At 38.9% G+C, this 20,645-nt stretch overlaps 1 protein-coding gene across 1 annotated transcript in view; it reads left to right on the top strand.

The window, feature by feature from the left end:
* LOC124619470 (ATP-binding cassette subfamily G member 4-like) overlaps nt 1–17,758 on the top strand; it is a 390,958-nt gene extending 373,200 nt beyond the window's left edge. The window contains exons 11-14 of the mRNA XM_047145871.1: nt 7,512–7,612; nt 7,689–7,844; nt 16,617–16,840; nt 16,952–17,758. Of these exons, the coding sequence (XP_047001827.1) occupies nt 7,512–7,612; nt 7,689–7,844; nt 16,617–16,840; nt 16,952–17,114 (644 nt within the window). The 3' untranslated portion in view covers nt 17,115–17,758. The remainder of the gene's footprint in view (nt 1–7,511; nt 7,613–7,688; nt 7,845–16,616; nt 16,841–16,951) is intronic.
* Nucleotides 17,759–20,645: the final 2,887 nt, after the last annotated feature.

Here is a 20,645-nt window from a genome sequence, read left to right as displayed (position 1 = left end):
ATTCCGGTAGTTGTGGGTGTTAGAGCTGTACCTTTTTTAGATTGAAGTCAGCTGATAGGTATTCCTGCTTAAGGGAAGTCTCTCTAACAAAGAAACCACTTTCTACAAAGCTTGGGTATCTGATTAATGAGGGAATTAGTATATTTCATCAAAATATACAAGGTATTAGAGATAAAGTTAGTGAACTGCTTATAGATGTTGACTCTGAAATTATTGGTATATCTGAACACTTCTTAAGTAAGGAGATCATTCAGAGGCTTCCTTTACCAGGATACAGGTTGGCTGGCAGCTTTTCTAGGAGCTCTTTGCGGTGTGGGGGAGTAGCCATGTATGTGAAAAACGGTATCCCATTTGAGTCAATTGATGTTTCAAAGTACTGCACTGAAAAGGTGTTTGAATGTTGTGCAGGTGTGGTTAAATTTAGTGGAGCTAAACTTCTTACTGTTGTTATTTATAGATCCCCAGACTCCGATTTCACAACATTTTTGCTAAAGCTAGAGGAGGTTCTTGGTTCACTTTATAGGAAATACAAAAAGTTTGTTATATGTGGTGACTTCAATATTAATTGTATAAGTGATTGTGCAAGGAAAAGGATGCTGGTAGACCTCCTTAATTCATATAATCTTATGCAAACCGTATTCTTTCCAACGAGAGTGCAAGGGAACAGTAGAACAACCATAGACAATATTTTTGTTCATTCGTCATTATTAGAAGGGCATTCTGTTAGCAAAAAGGTGAATGGCCTTTCAGATCATGATGCACAAATTTTAAGTCTAAAACATTTTTGTGCTGCAACACATGTTAAATATAGTTACCAACTTTTTAGGAAAGCTGATCCAGTTGCTGTACAGACTTTTATAAACCTTATCAAGGAACAAGAGTGGCAAGATGTTTATAGTGCTGATACAGTAGACGGTAAATATAATGCTTTCCTCAAAACTTTTCTCGTGCTCTTTGAAAGTTGCTTTCCGTTAGAACGTTCAAAACAGGGTACTAGCACAAACAGGCAGCCTGGGTGGCTGACTAAAGGGATAAGAATATCTTGTAGAACAAAGTGGCAATTATATCAAAATGTTAGAAACAGTCAAAATCTAAATGCAGCAGCCCGTTACAAACAGTATTGTAAGGTGCTTAAAAAAGTTATTAGGAAGGCAAAAAGTATGTGGTATGCAGATAGAATAGCTAAGTCTCAGGATAAAATTAAAACCATATGGTCAGTCGTAAAGGAAGTGGCTGGTCTGCAGAGACAGGTCGAGAATATAGAATCAGTGCGTAGTGGGGATGTCCGTGTTACTGATAAGTCGCATATATGTACAGTACTTAATAATCACTTTCTGAATATAGCAGGTGAACTAAATAGAAACCTAGTCCCAACAGGGAATCATATAGCGCTCTTAGAAAAAAGGGTTCCGAGACTGTTACCTGAAATGCTCCTCCATGATACTGACAAGAGGGAGATTGAGTTAATAATTAAATCACTAAAGACCAAGAACTCTCATGGATATGACGGGATATCTAGCAGAATACTGAAGTATTGTTCCACGTATGTTAGCTCAGTACTTAGCCATATCTGTAACTTTTCCTTTAGGAGTGGTCAGTTTCCTGACCGATTAAAGTACTCGGTAGTGAAGCCACTTTATAAAAAGGGAGACAGGGATAATGTTGACAATTATAGACCTATTTCTATGCCATCGGTGTTTGCTAAAGTTATCGAGAGGGTTGTATATACAAGGTTACTGCAGCATTTAAATTCACATAATTTGCTATCAAATGTACAGTTTGGTTTTAGAAATGGCTTAACAACTGAAAATGCTATAGTCTCTTTTCTCTGTGAGGTTTTGGACGGATTAAATAAAAGGTTGCGAACGTTAGGTGTTTTCTTTGATTTAACGAAGGCTTTTGACTGTGTTGACCACAAAATATTACTGCAGAAGTTGGAACATTATGGAGTAAGGGGAGTAGCTTACAATTGGTTTGCCTCCTACTTTAAGAACAGAAAGCAGAAGGTAATCCTCCGCAATATTGAGAGTGGTAATGATGTTCAGTCCCAATGGGGCACTGTTAAATGGGGCGTTCCCCAAGGGTCGGTGCTGGGGCCACTGCTGTTCCTTATTTATGTAAATGATATGCCTTCTAGTATTACAGGTGATTCAAAAATATTTCTGTTTGCTGATGACACCACCTTGGTAGTGAAGGATCTTATGTGTAATATTGAAACATTATCAAATAATGTAGTTCATGATATAAGTTCGTGGCTTGTGGAAAATAATTTGATGCTAAATCACAGTAAGACTCAGTTTTTACAGTTTCTAACCCACAATTCAACAAGAACTGACATTTTAATCAGACAGAATGGGCATGTTATAAGCGAGACGGAACAGTTCAAGTTCCTAGGCGTACGGATAGATAGTAAGCTGTTGTGGAAAGCCCATGTTCAGGATCTTGTTCAGAAACTAAATGCCGCTTTATTTACCATTAGAACAGTATCTGAAATAAGTGACATTTCAACACGAAAAGTAGTATACTTCGCATATTTTCATACGCTTATGTCATATGGTATTATTTTTTGGGGTAATTCTTCTGATTCAAAAAGGGTATTTTTGGCTCAAAAACGGGCTGTTCGAGCTATGTATGGTGTAAGTTCGAAAACCTCCTGTCGACCCCTATTCAATAGTCTGGGAATTTTGACACTGCCCTCACAGTATGTATTTTCTTTAATGTCGTTTGTTGTTAGCAATATTAGCTTATTCCCAAGAGTTAGCAGCTTTCACTCAGTTAATACTAGGCAGAAATCAAATCTGCATGTGGAATGCACTTCCTTGACTCTTGTGCAGAAAGGAGTGCAGTATTCTGCTGTATCCATTTTCAATAAGCTACCACAAGAACTCAAAAATCTTAGCAGTAGCCCAAACACTTTTAAGTCTAAACTGAAGAGTTTCCTCATGGCTCACTCCTTCTACTCTGTCGAGGAGCTCCTGGAAGAGATAAAAAATTAAGCAAATTCCAGTGTTACATTCTTGATTTTCTTTATTTAAACTAACGACTTGTCGCCTGAATATGTTTCTTATATTTCATTTTATCTGTTTCTACAATCGTGTTATAATTTCATGTATTGACTCGTTCCATGACCATGGAGACTTCTCCTAAATGTGGTCCCACGGAACAATAAATAAATAAATAAATAAATAAAAGAGGGTGGATCTCCTTGACTGATTTTCAGGGTATTTTGATTATTAGGAACTTGGCAGATTACTGCATAGTGGATAAGTTTGCAGATAAGTGTGGAATGGAACATCTGTTTGAGAAATCCGGGACCTCAGATGTGACCTACCAAGGAACCCATATGGATTACTGGATGTCTTTTTCACTGGAATTGGCTGCTCTTTCCTCCACTGTGAGGTTAGTGTCATCAGAAAGGACTGTAGGGGAGGAAGATGTAGATAGAATGTGACTGAGAAATTCGTAGGACTTTATCAAAGAGTGACTACCTCACACCTGTACCATCAGGATCTCGAAACTTCTTGGCAGATTAAAACTGTGTGCTGGACCAAGACTCAAACTCGGGACCTTTGCCTTTCGCGGGCACGTTCTCTACCACCTGAGCTACCCAAGCATGACTCATGCCCCATCCTCACAGCCTTACTTCTGCCAGTACCTCGTCTCCTACCTTCCAAACATTTTGGAAACATCTGGATCTTATCTCCCAACATCAGCTTCTTTGAAGTGGGTGGGTTGGAACTGTTCCCTTACGTGCAAGTACCATTTCTGCCACCATTATTGTAATGGTTTTCTTCTGTTCACTTTGATATCCATTATTCATGTGGCTGGTAATTCTCTACTTTTATATTTGTAGGAAATGAAAGAAGAATATTTTGAGAAACACATTGCATACTTTACATTTGATATATTAATTCTTATCTTTTTCAAGTACTCTCTCTGATGTTCCATGTACTGTTGCAGTTCAGACTAGTTGGTGAGGGCTGTACAGCGTGCTTCTTTCAGGCTGTTCTTTAGATATGCAGTGTATGTAGAACCTGCTGCTGCTGCTGGAGACTCAAACTGATCATTACAGAGGTTTCCTTTGCTTTGAGGACCAGTAAGAAATCACATTGACCAAAGCTATTAAACAACATTAGAATTTGTAAGTTAGTTTTTTTCAGTAACAGCTATTGCCAACCATCCAAAATGAATAGCAAGACAGTCTCAACTGTTCAAAAGAAGTTACATATAATTCAGTCCACCTCCATAGTTGTGTGAGCAGTGTGGCAGAATGCAATGCGAGGCATCCAGGTATGATTTACAGTTGGATCAGAGATTTCCAGGTGTTGTGTTGTTTCCATCATCAGTTCATCCTCATTGACATGCAAGTACCCAAAGTGGTGTCAACTAAAAAGACTTGCTCCAGGCAACTGGTCTACCCTAAAGCAGGCTCTAGCCACACAACATTTTCTTTCACTAGTAATTCAAACTTTGGTTCCGGCTGAATGGACTAATAACATTTTGGATATGTGTTGCAGTAGTCAGTGTTCCCTCAATAGAGCCAAGTATGTATTGTATTCTATTCTGCAACAAGATACCCAGAACTAGATCTGTGCTTGTTACATTTTCATAGTAGCTGTATGTATAGATACCACTTCACTGAGAAATGACCATCACTAATATGAATACAGAATCTTCTCTCATTATTAAACACAACCGTCAACCACTCCTGTCTGTTTCCAGTTTCATGTTACCATCTGATGTAGGCTGCATTGTAATAAAATATGATTGAAGGCCTAGTGAGTGGCAGCCTTATGCATAGCTCAGCTTCCAGCAAACAGTTCCCACATCTGCACATTCATCTAAATACATACTCTGCAGACAACTGTACAGTGTATGGTAGAGGGTATTTCATATCAGTATTGTCGATTACCCGTCCTATTCCATTCACATACTAAACAAGAGAAAACTGACTGTTGTATGCCTCCGAATCTACCCTAATGTCTCCTACCTTATTCTTATGATCCCCACATAAGAAATAACAGTGGTAACATCAGCATAGTGGTAACTCAGTCTTCTCTGAATACAGACTCTCTAAATGTAATGAACAGGATTTTGTGAGAACTATGTTATGTTTCAAATCCTGTCACAAAATGATTGTATATTGCTACCCCTTTCTTTAGATAGTATGTCACTTCATAATATGAAAATGGAATACACTAGGTGGAATACAAGTAATAGATTGGGTAAAGAAACCAAGTCACCGTACTTATTGGGCATTGAACAGTTGATAATGACATTAACAACACTGGAAACATTGCTACACCTTTGGACGATACTCTTTTTCCAAGCTAAAAAGTTTGCAGCCACTTACACACACACAGGAAATGGGGATGGGAAGCTGTAAGGGTGTAAACTCCAGTGCTCTAGCAAGTGGAGCACTGTCACATACTACATGTCTACATGACAAAGCACTGCATAGCACAATTAAATGGTGGCCAGCACTTTTGTTTGACAATATTTCTTGAATATTGACACTGTGATGGGACCTATTCACAGTATAATGTGCATCCATGATTTGTCTCTGGGCCCTCTAATTATGATTCAACATTTCTTTTGTACAATTCTAATGCAGTGTGCCAGTTTTGAAACTATGTAGCCTATGACAACTTATTTTGGCAATTTTTTTTTTTAAATCAAATCCCTTAAGGAGAAATTTTTCTGTTAGTTTCTTTCCTAGACTTCAAGCCCAGTTCTATGACATAAAAGCTGTGAAGTTTTTCAAAGTTTTTTTTTTGCAAAGTTGGTACTGTAACATATTGTACTATTCATAGTACACTGGTATGAAAAACTTAAGAACAGAAGTAAATTTCACATGATGTGTCCCTGGCAAATAATGCATCTTGATGAAACTTGGACCACACTTTGAAAAAAGTGCTACAGTACACTATAGTATAATGTAGATAGTGTATTATAGTAAAGTACAGTATAGTAAGGCATATAATAGTACAGAGGGCAACTGAAAGAAATGTGCAATTAGATTAAGAGAAGTAACACTTTTATTCCAAGACAATAATTACAGTGAAGTTACCATGATTAATTATGGTCCCCTCAGTGTCACAGAAGTGGGACATGGTTCTTAATCTAGTGTGCAATCACCATAGGCAATAACACATGCCTTGCAGTGGGCTTCTATGATAGACACTAGGTTGTTGGGTGTTCCATTCATCCGCCAGCATGGGTGACAACTGCTGGATATTCATTGGTGCATGTGGACATGCTGTAATAAAATAAAGATAATTTTAATGATGGTCCCTTAGACATTGCAAAAAGCAGGGCATGGTCCTTAATCAAGTGTACTATCACCACGGACAGTAATGAATGCTATGTAATGGGCTTCTATGCTGGCCCCCAAGGTTGATATGAGTTCTTGTGGTAGGGTCTTCCATTCTTCCACAGTCATGCTTGACAACTGCTGAATAGTGAAACTTCCTAACAGATTAAAACTGTGTGCTGGACTGAGACTTGAACTTCAGGCTTTTGCCTTTCAAATGCAAGTGCTTTATTGACTGAGCATTACTTCTGTCAGTACCTCACCTCCTACCTTCCAAACTTCACAAAACCCTCCTGTGAAACTAGCAGGACTAGCACTCCTGGAAGGAGAGATATTGTGGAGACATGGCTTGACAACTGCTTGGGGGAGGTTTCCCTAAACAGATACTTAATGTGTGCACTTTGCTGGTTTTTCTGTGAGACCAATACTTTTCTACCAGTCCACACTGTTAATTTCTGTGCTACCATCATATTTATACCATATTGCTTGCATATTCAATCACCTCCTCATAGTCAATAAATGTGAAGACATTGACAGCAAGTCATCGGAAGAAGGATATTGTCCAAAATACTAGCAATTTTTTCAGTCTAAGTTTTGTACCAATTGACGACTCAGTGTGGTTACTATAAATATTGTCTGCTAAATCATTAATATACAACATGAACAGAAGCACCCTCACACACTTCCTATAGGAACACTTGAAGTCACTTCTAGACCTGTGAGTGTTCATCTATCCAGTGCAACATGCAATGTTTCTCCTAACAAGGATCCCTCCATCCAATTACAGATTTCATATGAAAAAGTATATAATACATTGCAATGTAGCTAGTACAGCTTGTATTTTTCAGTATAAAATAGAAATTGACAATTTAATTTTTTTTAGTCCTTTTTAGAAGTCTTGTTTTAAAATATGTTGAGTCACAACGGTGTTCAAGTGTAATTTTGTGGCAGTAAAATGTATGAAATTGAGGGAGAGCTCAAGATAATAGTCTGTTTTAAAATTTGTGTGTACTAGGGTTTCTTGTGCTAAATGTGTATGTATCTGTTGATTTCGTAGGTTGTCCTAACTGCTAACCACCCTTCCCCTCACTGCTTGAAAATATATACTGAGGCTGTTTAATAAATTTGTGTACAAGGTACTTTGTTTTCATTGCTGTGTTCAGTCCATATGATGCTGATTTGAATTTTGTTGTTGCAGATCCATCTGAGGTCACCCTGGTGAAACGTGAATGTAAAAATGGCTGGTATTCTTTGAATTCCTATGTGTTTGCAGTGACAACTGCAAGACTGCCATTCATGGTATTAACAGTTCCTTACTGTTGACTAGAAATGTTAAATATCTGACACAGTTGTCTTATATGTACATTCTTTACAGCATGGAGTGGCTGTTGTCTATGTCTTCTTCTCATATTTCCTTGCTGGACAACCCTTGGAACTGGACAGATTCCTGTGGTACACACTTCTGTTCTTAATTGTATCAGTTGTTTCAGAGAGTTATGGATTATTTTTTGGCAGTATATTTCGTCCTCAGGTAAGACATTTATTTTATGTTACTGGGAAATCAGTTACAACATATTTCATCAGTCATATAACAAGAAACTAAATGAAATGATAAATAAAACATATTTGAACATTCATCTGATAAATTATGAACAAATAATGAAACCATAGTCTAAAACTAAATGACATACTGTCACAGCATCTGTGCAACTGATAACACTGCCATTCTTAACACTGATTTCAGCAATTCTGCACATGTTGAGAGACAAGACTAACAACTGGCTGAAGGGAATGGGACAATTAGATAAAATGGTGATGGGGAACACAATTTTCAGGAAGAGGAAAGGGCAAATGCAAAAAATAAAGAGGCAGAAATATCAGTCTTTATTTTTTTTCCCAGATTGCACCATTGTGTAAACCATGAACATTTCACTGGATATGTCATTATCTGTATTTATCAAGTTCATTTAGCATTTAGACTCAGTTATGACTACATTAACATAGGTTACTGAAATGCGTAATCCACCAAAAGTACGTTGAATAATATTTGGTCAGGTGTGATGATCTTATTGAGTTTGTATGAGGTTATTTTACAAATATAGAACAGAGATTCAAAGGTTGGCACAATATCTTGTGCTTATGTGTTAAGACAGTGTTTTAGTATATAATAGAGTTTAGGATCTTCTTAAGTATTCATTAAATTGATTCTTCTTGGCTATAGAGCTCATTTGTGTCATTTTGCTTTTTGTTTGCAGTCACACACTGCTAACAGCTTTCTCAATAATTTGTGGGCCCAGAGAAATAAAATAAATAGTTAACAGTTTAAAACTTGTAGCCAAATAATCATACCCAGGTATAAGATATCTCCACTTCATTATCAACAGAAAGTAATTATGAACAACAACACAAATGAAGAAAAATTGTGGTTCACCATTCACACATTCCAGAGAGTATATATTGCATTTCATTTGGGTGATACCTATTCCCACACACCCCTACCTGTAAAGAGTAGGGCACTGGGAATGTAGGGGTACTAGAATTTGACAACTCTGCTTGCTCTTGGGCTAACCATCTTTGGCTGCAATGTTTTGGCGAGAGGAGTAGTCACGTGAGAGGCCAGTGTGTTTTGCCCTGGACTGATTTTTTTCATGTGTGCTACCTGTGTATTGTAGGAGTGTAATCCCCATGCCCCCCTCCAGATGTTGCTCTCCACTTTGTCTGAAGATGGAGCCAGCATTACCCATGTTGGTTTCAATCTTCCCACTAATACTTTGCTAGCCCTCCTGTTTTGCAGAATCTCAAGTGTATGTTTACTTCATAGCAAAACCTATTAGTGTCCCTTATACAGTAGCTGAGGAAGTATCTGTGTGGAATCAGTGCTCACCATGTGCCTTGTGCTGGAAAAAAAAGATTTGAGCCATGATGTGCAGCTGGTGATTGTTGAATCTTTGCCACATGTTCCTCAATCCTCTGTGCCACAAAGGTAACTCCATTTGGTCTGGCAGTGGTGCAGAGGTAAGAAACTCCACTGGGATCCTTAACAGCTCTCTGTATATTATTTCAGTCCTTGAGGTGCCAATATTGGCCTTGTAAGCTGTCTGTAACCCCAACAATACCAGAGGGAACACTTCAATCCAACTTTCTAGATGGCATATGACGTCTGCTTTCAGCATGCAATGCCACCTCTCCACCATACCTTTGCTGGCTGGGTGGCAGCTGGTGGTATGATAGTGCTTGAATCTGCACAGTTTAGACAGGTTGTTGAACAGCAGGGATTCAAACTGCCTGCCCTGGTCTGTTATAATGTGCAGGGGACAGTCAAAGTGCATAAACCACTATGTGATGAATGTCTTTGCATCTGTCCCGGCTGATATGTGCAGTAGGGTATGATTTCAGCCCATCTTGGGCATCTGTCCACTGACATGAGCAAGGATCTGTAGCAGTCATAAGGTGGTTGGAGGCTCATAGTGCCAAGGTGGATATGTTCAAGTATCACTGACATACCTGAAAAATGTCCAACCTCAGCATAGACATGATGTCCCACATTATGACACTGGCAGTGTTGCCAGCATTTTTCTTAACTGATGGACACATGAAACATTCCGTTATTATCTCTACAGTGGTGTTTGCCTCTTGGTGCACCAGATTGTGCACACTGTCAAACACTATCCTGTGAAATTCTGTGGTACAGGACCATAGCACCTGTCGAGACATCACACCACGATTTGACACTGCAACATGGTATCTTGACCTGCTGGAATCATGTGAATTGTCACTGTGTGAACTTTTACGTGAGGGCAAAAGTGCTTCACACTATCATAAATTGTCAACAATTCCCTATTGTGGGCGCTCCAGTTCATTTGCCATGGCAGAAGCTTCTTTAGAAAGAAACTAATGGCTACCAACAAGTGTCCACTTTCTGGTGTAGCGTGGCCCCAGCTGCAGCCTGACTGCCATCACCCACCGTACCTAATGGTGCAGCTGGTACCAAGTAGGTGAGTGACACTATTTGCTTAAGACTCTTTTGCAAAGTGCAAAAGGCCTCATCCATCACCAAAGACCACTTCAGCAATTGCTCCCCTTTAGTGCAGTTGATGGAAATTGTGTCCATAAGAGGTGCCTGAATATCTGCTGTTGCTGCTAAATGGCAGCAATAACAATCACCATGCCTAGTAGCCATCATAGTTGGCAATAATTCCTCAGACATGGCAGCTCTCTCAGCAAAGCCAACTTTTCTGGCAATGGGATGATTGCATCATGTGAAACTCTATACGTGAGAAATGTCACTTCATTTTTACCCACCAAGCATCTGTCTTCATTCAGTACTACACTACAGTCTTGTGATCTTTGCGGTACCTCAGCCACATGTCTGACGTGCGGTGGTGCATCAGCAGAGTTTACAAAAATGTTGAGATATGGAAATCAAAGTAGCATCCCCACAGCACTTCATCAATGAACCTTTTCCAGGTCTGAGCAACATTTTTAAGTCTGAAATGCATGTGCAAGAACTTGAAAAGGCTGAAAATAATGACACTGCTATCTTGGGAACATCCATAGGTGCTACAATAAACTTCTTGCAGGCCTTGTGGCAATCCAGGACCAAAAACAGTTGTGCTTTCCAAAGCATATGTGAAGTCTTGAATGTGTGGAATAGGATGTTTGTGTCTGGAATGGTCCTGGCATTTAATCCTCAGTAATCCCAAGAAGGGTGCCATGTACCATCTTTCTTCTTTACCAAATATAGTGTAGATGCCCAGGCGCTCTCTGAATGCCACATAATACCAGAACACAACATCTCTTCAAAAAAAGGTTTTAAATTCCAGTATTTTATCTAGCACAATTCTACAGCCATGCCACACAACTGGCAGCCCTGGTATTATATGTATATAGTGCAATGTGTTGTGATATATACCATGTTGCATGGTAACACCTGTAGAACAATCTGTTGATGTATGTTGCTGATCCGATGTATCCTACAATTGCACAGTTGTTTAAAATCTGATGGACGTTGCTGCTGCTGGATCCACTTAGAAGTCAGGCCTCAGACAAACCCACTGACAATGCCAAATTTGCAGGGAAATCTGCTTCTAAAATAGGTGGGGAAATGTCTGCCACTACAAACATCCACTTGAAAGGAGCAGCAAAACCAAAGTCAGTTATTAGTTTCTTGCAACCCAGCATCCTGATACTAGAATTATTGAAGGTTGGCAGCTGCAGTGGCTCTGGTCTTTCATGTCTAATGCGTACAAGGTCAGCAGAGTGCTGACTTCTGAATCAGTGTCCACCAGAAATACTAACCCAGATCGTCTTTCAGCAATGAACAACTGCAGTGATATTCATATGCATTTCTGTTGAACTGCCAACTGACTTACAAAGACAGGTAGTTCTGCAGTCTTCACAGATACGTTAAAATTGCACTGTATTCTGGGAACTACTGTTAGCCAGTGTTTCATACACCTTTCGCACCACTTTGAGACATCACAGTCCAGGGGCACTTATTGTGAACTGCTTTGCCATTTGGATGATCTCACAGACTCGTGCACTTTCTGGCCTGTAGCCCAAACCACATATGGCATCAACAGATGGTCAATGCGGTATCTTGACCTTGGGTGCAGTTCTGAGCTGATCATTACTAGAACATCATGTCTGTGACAGTCAGTCTGGATTCATCTCAAGTTTCAATGCCTGCAATTGGTGAGACATCTTTCTAATGGGGTTTGCAAATCTCAATGAGATCCTGCTGTACGCAGTGTTTGCTGAAATAATACCACTATGCAACAATGTGTACATTATTCTGATGCATAACTATTATGGGCAGCTGTGGCATCCCTATCCGTTGATGCAGCAGCTGCTGCAAATGCTGTGTCTAATATGCTGTGTGCATGATCAGCCACCCACAAAAATTTCACCACTTCTTCCATAACTATGAAAAAATAATGCACAAAATGATTTACTTCCTGTTCATGAGCTGTTTTTGTCTGGCAGCCACTGATTATGTAGCCTAATTACCATAATCACATATAAGATATCTCTATACTATTATCAACAGAAAGTACCTAGAAATAAAAACACAAAGAACAATTATGTAACAATGTTATGAAAGAAAAGTTGCTACTCACCATATAGCAGAGATGCTGAGCTGCAGATCGGCACAAGAAAAAGACTGTCACAGATAAGCTTTTGACCAGCAAGGTGTTTGTCAAAAGTAGACCATAGCCTGTGAAGCAGTCATTGAAATGAAGGATGATGTGTTGGACAGAATGCTGAGCAACAGGGTGGTCCACTTGTTTCTTAGCCACAGTTTGTGGGTGGCCATCCATGTGGACAGACAGCTTGTTGGTTGTCATGCCCATATAGAATGCCCATGTAGAATATGTGTTGTTTGAGGTGCTCCAGGATCTAAAAATAAAAAAGGGACATAATTTATGAAGACAATCACTCTTGTATTCCCTCTCTTTATAGATGGAAATGTAAAAAACTAAAACCCACAGATTTTAAGTATGAATTTGTCAGAAAGTTATAGATGTGAAGCACACTGCTACAGAAAATCAGTTTTCTGACATTTTTACAAAATACTTGCACAAACAAAAATGTGAAAAATTGTCACACAGATTGGGAATATGTAGAGTTATAGACTAGCATTACATAGAATTAAGGCAGAGTGAAGAAATAGCAGTATTGTGTCTCACTCCTTCTGATCTCTTTGACATATATTAATCTTAGGGAACACTCATTTCACAAGTATTCCTGCAAATGTGAGTGGTTTTGAAATCACACACAATCTCAACAATTAGTATGGAAGGCACCATATGCATTTCAGCTATTTTGTATTATAACTTACAGTATGCTGTTACAATGCAATGTCCTATTGAAAATGTATGACAAGCGCATCATCCTTATAATTAAATATCAATTAATAAAAGATCGTTGGTATGAGCTTTCAAGAGATAAGACAATAACTGAGAAATGAAACAAAAGTCTCATTACCAAGCTCAAGTATAATGAATAATGTCATGCTTTACAGAGTCAGTATGTAGGTGCACATCCTGCTACAAGCAAATATACCCTTTTTTCATCTTAGCATTGGTAACACATTCTGGGACTTTCTTATAAATATAATACAAGAATGTTTCACAATATTTGATGTTATTTAACATTTCTCTCTGATTAGAAAACAAAGATTTGTTTCCAAACATGTGGCAATTTCCAAATGTGTGATAAATAAATATCTAAGAAGACAGCTTAAATTGCTGTGAAAGAAACAAGGAGCAATAACATTATATTCTTCCCTTTCACAAATATTTTGCTGTTTATTTCCGAATATATGGCGATTCCCAAGTGTGTCGTTAGGCAGGAATCTAAGAGAACAGCTGAAATTGCTGCAAGTGAAATGATGAACAATAACATTTGTATTCTTCTTCATCACAAATAGTTTGCAGGCAATACTCATCTCAAGACTTCTTGCAAACCAGTGACACTTTCAGTAGGACTATTTCAACCACTAACAACATGTGTGAGTTGTTTACTCAAGCTAGAGGGGTCCACATTGTACACTAATGAAAATCAGTAGCAGTTCCTGCGGTTGTTGATATTGCATGTGACGTCAAAACTATGTCACATTTGCAGGAAATCCAGTGAAATGAGCGTTACCCACTAAATTTTGGTGCTGAAGATTCTTTGACTTTTTTTTCTTTGAATGTGTTCATAGATATGTTGGTATATATATATCACATAGTGTGTTCTTTATTTTCCTTGTTGAATAAATCCACCAAAACTAAATGTTTTTTGCAACAATGATATTCTAACTGTTTTCTCGACAAATTTTAGTTTATGTTTTGTAATATGGTTTCTCAGTTGTGATTTGTTATGTCTATATGACTAAAGAAAATTCAAAGAAATGTGAAACTATGGACTTCACAAACATAAAAGCTTCCTTGTCAATATTATGAAGAATATTTCAAAAACTTAAATGGATTTACTGGTACTACAATACACAGCTCAATCCACAAATACAACAGAGAAATTTAAATGACTAAACGAAGTAGGGCAGGTGTTATACATTGTAACATACCACACTGGACCTATCCATAGAAATAATTAATATATTTGTCTTCTTTTGTGTAATAACCAGCAAATTTACATCTTATCTGTGACATTTCCAGACTTGCCCCAACAGTTTTGAAGCCCAATTTTTACGATTGTAAAGCTGTATTCCATTTTTTAAAAAGTGTTTAGACAAGAAAAATATATTATATTAAATTTTTTAGATTACCAGAGTTTTAAAATAATGTTTCCAGATAGCTCACTCATAAAAAAATCCAATTGAAAATATCGTTTATTTAGTAATTATAGCAGAAGGTAATTTGAATTTTGCTTATAAATTACACAAGAAACAATATATAAACAGTGTAATGAGATGTAAAAATGTATTGCTATTTATTATTTGCCTTAATTTTCAAACATAGGTAAGAAATTAACTAGTTGAGTATGTACAAGGTGTGATTGGAAACCTTTAAGAATGGATCCGCTACTGCTTACTGGTTAGGCAGGCAGGTACACGGAGGGTGGGGAATGAGTCATTGCCTTGTCCTTGAACACCCTCTGGCAGGAAACTCCATTTTCTTTATTCAGTTCATTGTAGCAGCTGGTTGAGTGCTGGTCTATTAAGGCTCGTTGCTGGATTCTGTCTACTTGAAAATGGGCGTGAAAACAGAGCAACGAGTTTGTGTGAAATTTTGTTTTAAAGCCGGGAAATCAGCTTCTGAGACTTACGAACTGTCAAAAACAGCTTTTGGAGATAATTGTATGAGCCAGTCAAATGTTTTAAAAATGGCCATGAATCATTTGAAGATGAACCACAGTCCGGCCGTCCTTCCACCTCAAAAATGAATGAAAATGTGAAAGTTCATGACTTAGTGCATTCTGATCACAGACTTACAATGAAGGAGGTGGCTGATGAACGTAATTTAAGTTTCTATGCAGTTCAGTCAATGTTAACTGAAGATCTGAACGTGCGTCAAGTGTCCATAAAATTCATTCCAAAAGTGTAGTCAAGCGACCAGAGACAATACTGACTTGAAGTATGCCAAGATCTGATTAATTGAACAGAAAATGCCCCAGATTTGTTAAATAGGGTAATTACTGGTGATGAATCATGGATGTATGGATATGATCCTGAAATCAGAGTGCAGTCTTTGCAGTGGAAGACTCCAGGTTCACCATGACCGGAAAAAAAAAGCACAGCAAAGTCAGTCAAAGGTGAAGAAAATGTTGGTGATTTTTCTCAATTCTCTCAATATTATGCATCATGAATTTACCCCTGGAGGACAGACAATTAACCACGAATACTACAAATGTGTCCTTGAGCGTTTGTGTGAAAAGGTGCAAAAGAAAAGGCCTGCATTGTGGAAAGACAGGAGTTGGGTGCTACACCATGACAATGCTCCAGTTCATAGTGCCTTCTCCATCATTGAATTTTTGACCAAATTCAAAATTCCTGTGCTTCCACAACTACCATATTCCCCTGATTTGGCCCCTGCAGACTTCTACCTATTTCCTAAACTGAAATTTTCACTGAAAAAAGGAAGCAGTATGACTCAATTGAAGATATCCAGGCAAATAAGGAGACATCCTTATCACACTTCAGGAAAAAAATTTCCAGGAATGTTTCCAAAAGTGGAAACACTGTTGGAATTGGTGTCTTAAGTCAGAAGGGGACTATTTTGAAGGAGATGCATCACAACAGCATCTTAGTACCATCATTGTACAATTACAAGCCCATTCTTAAAAGATTCCAATCACACCTCACATGTATACAATATACAAAATTATTTTAAATGTGTTTGTTTCTGGTTATCCTCCTCTGCAGTGGATAATTAATATTTTTGACATTTAATTTTACCTCCTTCAACACAATATCTTTGTTCATACTCAGAAATTAACCTGCCTTTCATATCTTCTGATTCCTATGACTATATTAATTTATATCTCAAACATTCATGAAATTTTTAGACACTTCAAAGGAAATTTCACAGTTTTCCAGTCTGGTTTAACATTACGATTTTCTCTCTCCCTCTCTCTCTCCCTCTCTCTCTCTCCCTCCCTCTCTCTCGCCCTCTCTCTCTCCCTCTCTCTCTCTCTCTCCCCCTCTCTCTCGCCCTCTCTCTCTCCCTCTCAATTTATCTGCCTATCATTTAAATGTTATATTACATTATAAATAGACTGAATACATTCATGTTGGGTGCTAAAAATATCTAAACAGGATGCCTGTTTCACTAATCATTTTAATTTATTTCTTTTCTAGATGGGTGCAATTATTGCTCCTGCCTTTGTTTCTCCCCTTCTAGTCCTTTGGCAATACAATATGGGAGCCTACCATACTACTCCACTCTTCATGAGAATAATTATGAGCACAAGCTTTTTCCGACTAGGAATGATTGCTATGATTTTGGCACTCATGGAGGATAGAAAGCAAATGGACTGCCCAGAAATTTTTTGCCCATTCAGTTACCCAAAAACTTTGCTTGAGTAAGTATTACCAGGAAAATGTGACTGTGTCTTTAATATTTATCATAAATGTATTTATGAATGCATGTCTGTGTAAAATGTTAGTAGCGAAACCTTCTTCTTTCTTTATAGGTTGGTGGGAGCTGATGGTCAGGACATGACAGTAAATATTGCTGGTTTGTTGGCTATGATTCTGGTAGTTCGAGTAATGTGGTATCTCACATTGAGGATAAGATTGTCTTCTGATTTGTATAGCACATGTTGTAACTGTGTGTACAAACTTAAGAAGCGATAGAAAATTGACTTGACTGTTCTTTTCATGGCAGTTAATAATGAAAAGATATTTTACTCAAAAATGAGATACGACTAGAACAAACTTGGGGTCTGCAAACTCTGTGTTTGGTTTTAATGTAAAGAGATGTGATGAGGTGCAGAGCCAATTTCTACACTGCCATGTAAAAAGGTGCTGTATACTGGCTGTGATATGATCTGTGATAAATACACTTAGTTGATATTGTGTTTTAGAGTGTTATATGTGAACACTGTGAGATTTGTATTCTACATTATTTAAACAAAATATTGAAATAAATATACACACATTTTTTTTGGATATGACATTAATACTTCTATAAATTGGTGCAGTTCCAAAATTGGCCAATAACTCAGAATGGTACATAGTATCTGTGATGTTTTTAGATTTCTTTTGAATTACTTAACAAATGATAGTAGTAATTTTCTCTGGTGATACATAGTTATCACAGTCTTAACAAATGATAGTAGTAATTTTCTCTGGTGATACATAGTTATCACAGTCCTGTTTCATTGCCTCTGAAATTACTTGAAAAATGCATCAGTTTCTCTGAAAATGAAAACCTTTTGTACAAAGTCTTGTATCTTATTCATTTTTTGTATTTCCTTAATAAATGAGTATTTCTGAAACATGTATTTTATTTAAGAGACATTGTTTACAAAGACTCTACCACTTCCTCTGTTATTTTGCCATAACTGTATTTCTGATCTCTACCGTAAACATTCCATATCAGCCCTGTTTTTCATGTCCAAAACGATAAAGATCAGTTCTACATATAGTCCACAAGGCACCTTGTGGTGTACAGTGGAAGGTACCCTCTACCACAATTAGTCATTCCCTTTCCTGTTCCACTCTTAAAGGGAGCTAGGGAAAAATTATTGCTATATATTATATTCTACTTATGTCTTCATGGCCTTTACATAAGATATACATTGATGGCAGTAGGATCATTCTACAGTCTGTCACATGTCCCAGTTCTCTAAACATCCTCAGTAGTGTTTCGTGAAAAGAATTGTGAATTGTGGTTTTTGTATCATAACATACATAATCTAAATCTTTCAAATAATGGAAAATCCAGGGTAGAATGTAACACTATTAGAAAAGGAAAGTTGCTACTCACCATGTAGCGGATATGCTGAGTTGCAGATAGGCACAACAAAAAAGATTCCCACAGTTGTAGAATTTGGCCATTAAAGCCTCTTTCAACAACACACACACATACACATACACACACAACACACACACACCACACACACAACACACACAACACACACACACAAACACACACACAACACACACACACACACACACAACACAACACACACAACACAACACAACACAACACACACACACACACACACACACACACACACACACAACACAACACACATGCGCACAATAATGCGACACACACGACAGTATGGTGGGGGTGGTGGACAGTGAAGTGTTGCAGTTTAGACAGAGGGCAGGAGAGAAGGTGGAGTGGGGGGGGGGGGGAAGTAGCGGAAAGGAGAGAAATAAAAGGAAATTAAGAAACTGGGTGTGGTGGTGGAATGATGGCTATGTAGTGTTGGAGTGGGAACAGGGAGGGGGCTGGATGGGTGAGGAGAGTGACTAAGGAATATTGAGCCCAGGAGGGTTACAGGATGTAGGATGTATTGCAGGGAAAGTTCCCACCTGTGCCAGTTCAGAAAAGCTGGTGTTGGTGGGAAGGATCCACATGGTAAAGGCTGTGAAACAGTCATTGAAATGAAGGATATCATGTTTGGTAGCGTGTTCAGCAACAGGTTGGTCCACTTGTTTCTTGGCCACAGTTTGTCAGTAGCCATCCATGTGGACAGACAGCTTGTTGGTTGTCATGCCTACATAGAATGCAGCACAGTGGTTGCAGCTTAGCTTGTAAACCACTTGACTGGTTTCACAGGTAGCCCTGCTTTTGGTGGGATAGGTGATGTTAGTGACTGGACTGGAGTAGGTGGTAATAGGACTATGTATGGGACAGGTCTTACATCTAGGTCTATTACAGGGGTGTGAGGGACTGGGAGCAGGGCTTGTGTAAGGATGGACGAGTATATTGTGTAGGTTTGGTGGATGGTGAAATACCACTGTAGGAGGATAGTGGGCAGCACATTTCTCATTTCAGGGCGTGACGAGAGGTAATAAAAACCCTGGTGGAGAATGTAATTCAGTTGTTCCAGTCCTAGGTAGTACTGAGTTATGAAGGGAATGCTCCACTGTGGTTAGATAGTGGGACTCTGGGAGATGGTGTGGGGCTGGAAAGATAAGGCATGGGAGATTTGTTTTTGTACTAGGTTAGGAGGATAATTACAGGCAGACCCTCAGTATATTACACGAGGAGTCACTGCAGATGCAACCACCATGAGTGGCTAGGCTGTACGGAAGGGATTTCTTGGTATCAAATGGGTGGCAGCAGTCGAAGTGGGGGTATTGATAGTGGTTAGTAGGTCTGATATGGACAGAGGTACTGATGTAGCCATCTTTGAGGTTGATGTCAACATCTAGGAAGGTGGCTTGTTGGGTTGAGCAGGACCAGGTGAAGCAAATGGGGGAGAAGTGGTTGAGGTCCTGGAGGCACGTGGATAGGGTGTCCTCACCTTCGATGCAGATAGCAAAGATAACATCAATTAATCTGAACCAGGTGAGGGGATCCTGTGTTTTTAGGAAGGATTCCTCTAGATGGCCCATGAATAGGTTGTCATAGGATGGTGCCATGTGGGTGCCAATAGCCATACCCCAGATTTGTTTGTAGGCAATGCCTCCAAAGGAGAAGAAGTTGTGGGTGAGAATATAGTTGGTCATAGCGATTAGGAAAGAGATTGTTGGTTTGGAATCCATAGGGCATAGGGAAAGGTAGTGTCCAGTAGCAGTAAGGCTATGGATATTAGGAATGTTAGTGTACAGGGAGGCGGCCTCAACAGTGATGAGCGGGGCACCATGTGGTAAAGGGACAGGAGATGTGGAGAGTCAATAGAGGAAATGGTTGATATCTTTTGTGTAAGAGGGTAGGTTCTGGGTAATACGTTGAAGGTGTTGGTCTATGAGAGCAGAGATTCCCTCAGTGGGGGCAAATTAACCGGCCAAAATGGGGCGTTCTTGGTGGTTAGGTTTATGGACTTTAGGAAGGATGTAGAAGGTAGGAGTGCAGGGAGTCGTAGGGGTGAGTAGAAAGATGGAGAGGTTCTGGGTTGGGTTTACAGATTGAGGAGTGACTGGAGATCCTGCTGGATTTCTGGAATGGGGTCACTGTGGCAAGGTTTGTAGGTGGAAGTATCTCACTGCGGGTGGAGTCCTTACGCCAGGTAATCCTGCGGTTCAAAACAGCAGTGGCAGAGCCTTTGTCTGCAGGTATGATTATAAGGTCAGAATCAGTTTTTAGGTGGTGGACTGCAGTTCTTTCTGTGGATGTAAGATTAGTTTGCATGTTGAGGGATTTGGGGAATGATGGTGAGGCAAGGTTCAAGGTTAAGAAACTCTGGAAAGTTAACAAGGGGTTGT

This window comes from Schistocerca americana, chromosome 6, assembly GCF_021461395.2.
Source record: "Schistocerca americana isolate TAMUIC-IGC-003095 chromosome 6, iqSchAmer2.1, whole genome shotgun sequence".
Lineage (NCBI taxonomy): Eukaryota > Metazoa > Arthropoda > Insecta > Orthoptera > Acrididae > Schistocerca > Schistocerca americana.
This window is presented reverse-complemented; position numbering and strand designations above follow the sequence as displayed.